This window comes from Abrus precatorius, unplaced genomic scaffold (genome assembly GCF_003935025.1).
Source record: "Abrus precatorius isolate BTA unplaced genomic scaffold, Abrus_2018 Scaffold10, whole genome shotgun sequence".
Lineage (NCBI taxonomy): Eukaryota > Viridiplantae > Streptophyta > Magnoliopsida > Fabales > Fabaceae > Abrus > Abrus precatorius.
Genome location: NW_020874292.1, coordinates 19036355 through 19044310, shown reverse-complemented (window position 1 = coordinate 19044310; position 7956 = coordinate 19036355). Strand labels below are relative to the sequence as shown.

At 37.0% G+C, this 7956-nt stretch overlaps 1 protein-coding gene across 2 annotated transcripts; it reads right to left on the bottom strand.

Annotated features, from left to right (window-relative positions):
- Nucleotides 1–2750: 2750 nt before the first annotated feature.
- LOC113852656 (stromal 70 kDa heat shock-related protein, chloroplastic) lies at nucleotides 2751–7956 on the bottom strand. Of its 2 annotated transcripts, XM_027482989.1 has the most exons (9): nucleotides 7419–7864; nucleotides 7081–7283; nucleotides 6707–6959; nucleotides 6528–6607; nucleotides 6284–6426; nucleotides 6082–6180; nucleotides 5781–5970; nucleotides 5276–5674; nucleotides 2751–5108 (listed from the first exon to the last, which is right to left on the bottom strand). In XM_027482989.1, exons 1-9 carry the CDS (start codon nucleotides 7624–7626, stop codon nucleotides 4710–4712), a joined length of 1974 nt encoding a protein of 657 aa, XP_027338790.1. In that variant the 5' UTR covers nucleotides 7627–7864; the 3' UTR covers nucleotides 2751–4709. The 2 variants fall into 2 exon arrangements, with proteins under 2 accessions (XP_027338790.1, XP_027338789.1); XM_027482988.1 differs by having other exon boundaries at nucleotides 7081–7956.

Sequence of the window (7956 nt, the reverse complement as noted above, 5' to 3'; positions counted from 1 at the left end):
TAAAAAACTTATAAAGTATTATAACTCATCTCATTACGGTTGTAAAAGTTGCATAAAAACCTATTATGTTATAGTCACAATCACATACTGCTATTCAAAACAATATCTATTTCATTTGCTAATGAAATACCATTGCCAGGATTTCCAAATTAGTATTGGCTGTAATTAAGATGGTCACCTTTAAACATCAGTTATTCTTGTGTATTCTTAAAACATTTGAATAACAAACAGAATAATTTACACGTTTGTGCCACGCCTTTGCTTTGCCCAAGAAAGTCAATTCGCCGAAATGAAAAATCGTGTTGCTTTAAGGGTATACCACTTAGTTGTGTGTGGAATACTAAAGAAAAATAACAGGCTTAATAAATGTCGTTATTTTTAAAATTAATCTTTTATAATTATTTAATTCGTAACATATTAAAATTGAAAAATAATTCTTATCGTTCAAAAATTTATTAAAATTTAAACCTGATAAAAACTAAATTTTTATTCACTTACAGAAAAAACTATTTAAATCACAATAAAATGACCGGGTAAAATCTATCGTACCGGGAGCATGCAGTGCCCCCTCCCAGAGTGTACTAAATCTAATTTCACATATAAAGTTTTAGAAAAACATTTTTTAATTATTATTAATAAATAGTCCATTAGTTTAAAGTTTAAAAACTAATATTATATAATAACTTCAAATCTCAAATCAAATATTTTTATTCTAAATCCTATCTCCATCCCCGCCTGCTTCATCTCCGTCTGCCATTGCTGCCACTGTGCCAAACGGTTTTCCTTCCTCCAATTGGTTTTATCTTCTCGCCACTGTAAATTCCTTCAACTGAATCTTCGATGATATTTTTCGATTGCTCAGAGTCGTTGGATTTACAATGTTTACCCCCACTTTGTCGGATCATTGAGAAAAATATGCTTTGTAAGATATAGATATAGCTCTATAGTATTAAAAATGGTTAACAATTTGCATGAGAGTAATTTGCGGGACTCGACCTGTAATGTGATTATGGACAGAAGTTTTGTCATAAAATTGTGTCTCAACCTGTAAATAAGTAATATAGCAGAAAGTTAAGCAATCAGACTTAGGGCAAACATATCCTGGCAACTTTTAGGCAATTCTTTCAATTTAATTATATTGTTTGTGTCTATAATAAGTAGTTCACTGATAAGAATTTAGGATTATACGAGGATTTGAATGAGACATTCCTCTTAAGATACTACCTCAAGAAGTTTCTACAGTTATCTTTTTCAGAAACACATGACAAAATCTGAGAACAGCAAAGAAAAGAGGAAGCTCCATTGAGTTATTTGTCAATGGGTCTTATTAAGAGGTGATACCAGAGAAATACTTCAATAAGCTAGGAATCTAGGGCTCATTGATGTTCACATCTCAAGTGATAGGATTTAAAACTTTGAGGGAAAAGTATGGATACTGTTGATTGGAAAATCAACTGTTGAAAATACATGCACATGAATAACAAACAAGGAGATTTGTTAGAATCTACTCCCTTAATTTTCCAATCTAAGATTATAAATCTACACTTTCCCCTCTAAGATGCACCCCTCGCTTTACAAGATTTAAATCCTTAATATAATATCAGTGGTTAAAATAGATCATATAACTTATGAATAGCCTAATAACAATCAGTGTAACCAATTACATATGCACTATAACAGCAGGTAACATCTTAACAGTGTGCAAAAGAATATACATTTTGTGATTGTATTCATGACCTAAATCAAGTTAAATATCATGACGGTAAGCATCACATTCACTGAATATTTAGCAAGTAATAAAAAAAACTAAATAACCACATTAAAAAATCCTTTAGAAAATACCACCCTCGTCAAAACAAAAGTGGTAACTATTTTTTTTTTAAAAGCTCCAACATAATCATTTAATTATAATTCTAACATGATAGCCATTAACCATAGTTTATTAACAAGCATGTAAAGGTTAGACAGAGTGTACCAAGTAGAGGGCCTATCTGAAATAATAATCAAAATTATCATTATACAGGTCGACAAACGGGAGCTGTGCCAAACGGTTTTCCTTCCTCCAATTGGTTTCATCTTCTCGCCGTTGCAAAGTCCTTCAAGTGAGTTTTTGACGATATTTTTCTATTGCTCAATGTCATTGGGTTTATGATGTTTATCTCCACTTTCCTTTGTCAGATCATGGAGAAAAATATGCTTTGTAAAATATAGATATAGATCTACAATATTCAAAATGGTTAACAATTTGCAGGACTCGATGGGTTTCAATTATAAAGGAGGAATTTTTAGAATTTGATTGTGTACCTCACTCATTTTCTTCTCTAATATTCTTCCTTCTTTAATCAAAATTCTCTTGTAAAAGCTTGTAACTCAGAATAGAATAAATATAAGACTTGAGAGATTGTATCTCTTTGTTTATGATATAAAAAATGTATTACCACCCCTTCAAGAACAGTTGAAACTTGCTTCCCTGGTGAGGAAGGTTCTTGGCTTGAGAGTATGAAGGGAATTTGTGGGAAGCATCTCCTAGTGCATAATCTATGGTCATTCTTTATTCTATTAAGATATTTGAAGTTTTTTCTCATATTTACTTATCTTAAGCGTGTTTTCTGTTGTTTGTTAATGAATGTTAGTTTCTTCAGAAGCACACCACTTTTTTGGAAGTTATGATGAAATATTCAAATCAGGATTCAGCAACTTCATAACTAATGGAATGTTTGTGTTTTTTTTTTTTTTTTTTTTAAGGTAAATCAGCATGTATGCTTATAAACTAGAATAGTTATATGTTTATTTAAACACTTATATGTTAAGCTTATGATGAAAGCAGATTTGACTTTATGTTAATCTTAATCCATATTTAGCTCTTGCAATGTTACATTCCTCAAAAGGTTCGAGTTTCAACTGTGCTTAGCAATGTACCTTTTGTGTTGAATCTGGATTGTGATCAATACATCAATAGCAAGGCTCTTAGGGAGGCTATGTGCTTTTAATGGACCCTCAACTTGGAAAGAAGTTATGTCCAATTTCAGCGAAGGTTTGATAGCATTGATTTCAATGACAGATGTGCTAATCACAATACTGTATTCTTTGATGTATAACTGAAACCCCAGTACAAATTGCAATTTCATCATCTGATATTTAACTTCTGCCTTATATTTTGCTTCGTTTATAATTTTATATCGTAGATCAACATGAAATGCCTTGATGGAATTCAAGGTCTAGCGTATGTTGGCACTGGATGTGTGTTCAACTGACAGGCTTTATATGGCTATGAGCCGCTATCTGAGAAAAAGCCAAAGATGAGGAGTTGCTGCTGTTGTTTTGATGACCCTCAGTCCACATTTGATGATGAAGAGACTGACGAAGAGCTTGAAGACTTCCTTGATGAGCAAGAGGAACCACCCTTCATCTCCCCAAAAAATTTAGAAAGACTATTTTGACTAATGAGAAGGCAAAACAGAACCCCTACCATGGTAGTCCTTTGGTCAATACTTCTAACATTAATTTTCTCTACGATTTGGGTGAGAATTGATGTTTTCTTGCCCAAGCAGACAAGTCCATACTCAAACAATGTGGCATCAAATGCTAAGGTGGTGGAGATGAGTTGGGAAGCTCTCTTTCCATTTCATTTCAACCCAGTTCTTTTGTTGGAGTATTTTACCGTAATGAGAAAGTGAAACAATTTATATAATCCAAAACAACACTAGTGGTGTTACTAGTGATTATATGTATAGGCTGGATCTTTCGATGGATGGATAGATTTGTGGTACAATATTTCATTAGTTAAAAACTAAATATTGCTTTACACATCATGAAACTATCATATTCCTTAAAATTTCTAATTTAATAATAATATATATCATGCTATCTTTCTATGATATCATACACTACTATATCAAGTTATCCTTCTATGCAACTCGACCTTGTTTGAGAAACATGCCTCTCAAATCAGCCAGCCACCTTGATGCATTACACTTCAACCTTAAATTTTGGTTTATTCTAAAATTGAGTAAATTTTGTAGCTAACAAATCATATTTATATTTGTATATAATTATTGGATGATTTGCTGTTGTTTGAATGAATATTTGAAGTATTATGTGAATGATAGCATAAATTGCAAATAAAACGAGACTAATATTAGGTCTCGTTTTGAAACAAGGTGTTGCCCACTGGTGATATGTGTCTCTGATTCAAGTATAGGAACATAACTTTAAATACTTGGACATGTTTTTATAATGATAAGTTTAATGCATTTTGGGTTTTCATTATTATTCAGTTTAATAGGTTCTCGTTTTCTACACAAAAATAAAGATTAGTAATAATAGTACGATTTATCTATTTAAATCGAAATAAAATACCAATTAACAATTCTGTTTTTGTTTTGCACTTTCAGGGAAGCTAAACCATTAGAAGAATCGTTTTAGCTGAGAATCTGTTATCTAATTTCTTGTTAAGCTACTGCTAAAATCATCTTACAACAAGGAATATTACGATAATTTTAGCCTATAAATTCCACCCATAATACCAGTATTTCTCAGACAAAATTTCCAGGGTACAAAACGAGTATCAATGAGCACCTATAAAAACCCGTCTCTAAATTTTATGAAACACGCACCCACTCTTCAATGACAAAAATCATTTAAGAATTTATAATAGAAAAAACATAAAAAAGAAAAGAAAAAGAAAACTAATAGATGATCTCTGCAACTCATTTAGAGTCGGTGAAATCTGCATCAATCACGTCCCCGTCCGGTCCCTTGCCTGATGATTCTGAGGGGCCAGACTCGGCACCGGGTGGTGTAGGCCCTGCGCCAGGAGCTCCTGGTTGGTTGTAAAGGGACTGGCCAAGTTGCATAACTTCCTGATTAAGGGCAGCCATGGCATCTTTAATAGCTTGGGTCGAACCACCAGAAATTGCATCTTTAAGCTCTCCTAGTTTTGCTTCAACCTTCTCTTTCACAGGACCAGGAACCTTGTCTCCAAGTTCTTTCAACTGCTTCTCAGTCTGGTAGACCACAGAATCTGCCTGGTTCTTCGTGTCAATGGTATCCCTCTTCTCCTTGTCCTCCTTTGCAAATCTCTCGGCCTCCTTCACCATTCTCTCTACCTGCATTTCATAGGAGAGATCATCGTAAGCATCATAAAACTTACTACCTCAAATGTCATGACCGTAAGAATGGAAATTCTTTGATAAATTCATCCCGAAAGAAGCAACCGGCAATAAAAACAGAATTTATCAGTACAAGTAAATTGATTGACAGCCATAGAGGATACCTCATCAGTAGGCAAGGTACTAGCACCAGTAATGGTAATATCTTGCTTCTTCCCCGTGCCCTTGTCTACAGCAGTGACTGAGAGAATGCCATTGGCATCAATGTCAAATTTCACCTCAATCTGAGGTACCCCACGAGGTGCAGGAGGGATTCCGTCCAATCGGAAGCTACCAAGTGATTTGTTATCCCTTACAAATTCTCTCTCACCCTGAAGGACATTGATTTCTACACTGGTTTGCCCATCAGCAGCGGTTGAGAAAACCTCAGACTTCGAGGTAGGAAGAGTAGTGTTTCTAGGGATAATTTTAGTCATTACACCACCAAGAGTTTCCAGACCTAAAGATAAAGGAGTGACATCCAACAGCACAATGTCGCTAACATCTCCAGCCAAAACACCAGCCTAAAATAAATTCCAAAAAGCATTAGTCAATAAACTGAAGTTGTCTGTACCATCCCCTGCCTCCATAAATTAAATAATTCATCTATGAAAAACAACTAAAACACACCTGAACTGCAGCTCCAAGGGCAACCACTTCATCAGGATTGACAGTGACGTTTGGGTCCTTCCCAGTCATCTTCTTTACAAGCTCCTGAACAGCAGGGATACGTGTTGATCCCCCCACAAGGATCACCTCGTCAAGATCCTTAAAGGACAATTTTGCATCCCTCAATGCATTTTCAACTGGTGTCTTGAGCCTGAAACACAATTCACACGTGTACTACTATATCTCAGTAGTCTGTTCGGGTCAATCATTCCAACTCGGTGCACTTCAAATTAGAGAGAAGAACGGATTCAGTTATCATTACCTGTCAAGAAGATCTGAGCATAATTCCTCGAACTTGGCCCTGGTAAGGGTGGTCTCAATATGCTTGGGGCCATCAGCTGTCGCAGTTATGAATGGCAAACTGAAAACATAGACAGTAACGGTCAGTTGTTTGCACAAATCATAAGAGGCATACAGAAAAACAACTGGATTCGGTGCTATTTGCTCACTGACAAAGTAAATACCTGATGTTCGTTTGAGTCAATGATGACAGCTCCATCTTTGCTTTCTCGGCTGTCTCAGTGAGGCGCTGAAGAGCTTGTTTGTCAACCAAAAGGTCTATGCCCTCATCTCTCCTGAAGTTTCCGGCCAGCCAGTCAACAATTCTCTACACCCAGCGAACAATAATAGGAAACAGTTAGTAAAAACAACCCAATCAGAGAACAAATCAATTTATAGTAGTACTCAAGATAAGAAAGAATCCCCAACCTTGTCGAAGTCATCACCGCCCAAGTGTGTATCACCAGAAGTAGACAACACTTCGAACACTCCATCACCGACCTCAAGCACTGAGATGAAGTTAAACACCAATCAATCCACTAGGCTCAACACAAAAACAAAACATACAATTTCAAACTTGAAATGACAATTGGAGCGGCATCGAATACCTGAGACATCAAAAGTACCGCCTCCAAGGTCAAACACCAAAATTGTTTCATTGTTTTTCTTTTCAAATCCGTAGGCCAAAGAAGCAGCAGTGGGTTCATTGATGATACGAAGAACTTCCAGACCAGCAATTCGACCAGCATCCTTGGTAGCAGTCCTTTGCGAATCATTGAAGTAAGCAGGCACAGTAACAACGGCCTTCGTCACTTTATCGTTCAAAAACTTGGAAGCATCATCCACAAGCTTCCTCAAAACCTATGGCAAACCACATAACATGTGAACTCAAGAAACAAGACCTCGAATCTCAAAAAAGTTCAAAACTTTAAGCAACGGAAGTATCACGAAGTGAAAAGACACGAGGAAAAAAAAAAAGGACCTGCGCAGAGATTTCTTCAGCTGCAAACTGCTTGCCAATGGCGGGGCATTCGAGTTTGACGTTGCCATTCTCATCCCTTATGACCCTGTAAGAGACCTGCTTAGACTCTTCGTCCACCTCAATCATCTTCCTCCCAATGAACCTCTTCACGGAGAAGAAGGTGTTTTCGGGGTTCACCACCGCCTGACGCTTCGCGATTTGACCTACCAGCCGGTCGCCGCTCTTGGTGTAGGCCACCACAGAGGGAGTCGTTCTCTGGCCCTCTGCGTTGGTAATGATGGTGGGTTTGCCACCTTCCATGGCAGCGACGGCGGAGTTGGTGGTCCCCAAATCGATACCTACGACCTTTTCATTGACGACTCTTAGAGGGCGAACGTTGTACCCCCTTCTTCCGGTGGACTTGACCCTGAGAAATGCGGAGCGTGGGAAGGGCGTGGTGTTGAGCCTCTGGCCAAAGAATAGGGTTCGAGAATTGGAGTGAGTTTTGAAGGAAGCTGCGAAGGAGGGAGTTCCGAGGCCGTGTATCTGGGCACTTGAGGTAGCCATGTCTATCTATGAAGAGCTGAAGCCCTAATTTTATCCCTAATTCTGCAGAGAATGAGCGTAGGTGTGAAGAAGAGGAATAAGAAGGGTTTTGGTATGGAAGAAGAGGATGAGGGTTATGTTATGTGGTGTGTGGTGCCACGTGTACATATTCTAGAATCATCTCCTGCTTTCCCGTTCGACCTCGAGGGCACCATCTCCCTTTACTTTATTTTATACATTTTCTTTTTCATTTGTTCATCGCTGCCAAAGATCTTCCTTTATTATCAAAACTCTTCTTATCTACTCTGTCTCAATACAACACTCTTTTGTTACTTCCCAACACTCAAATAT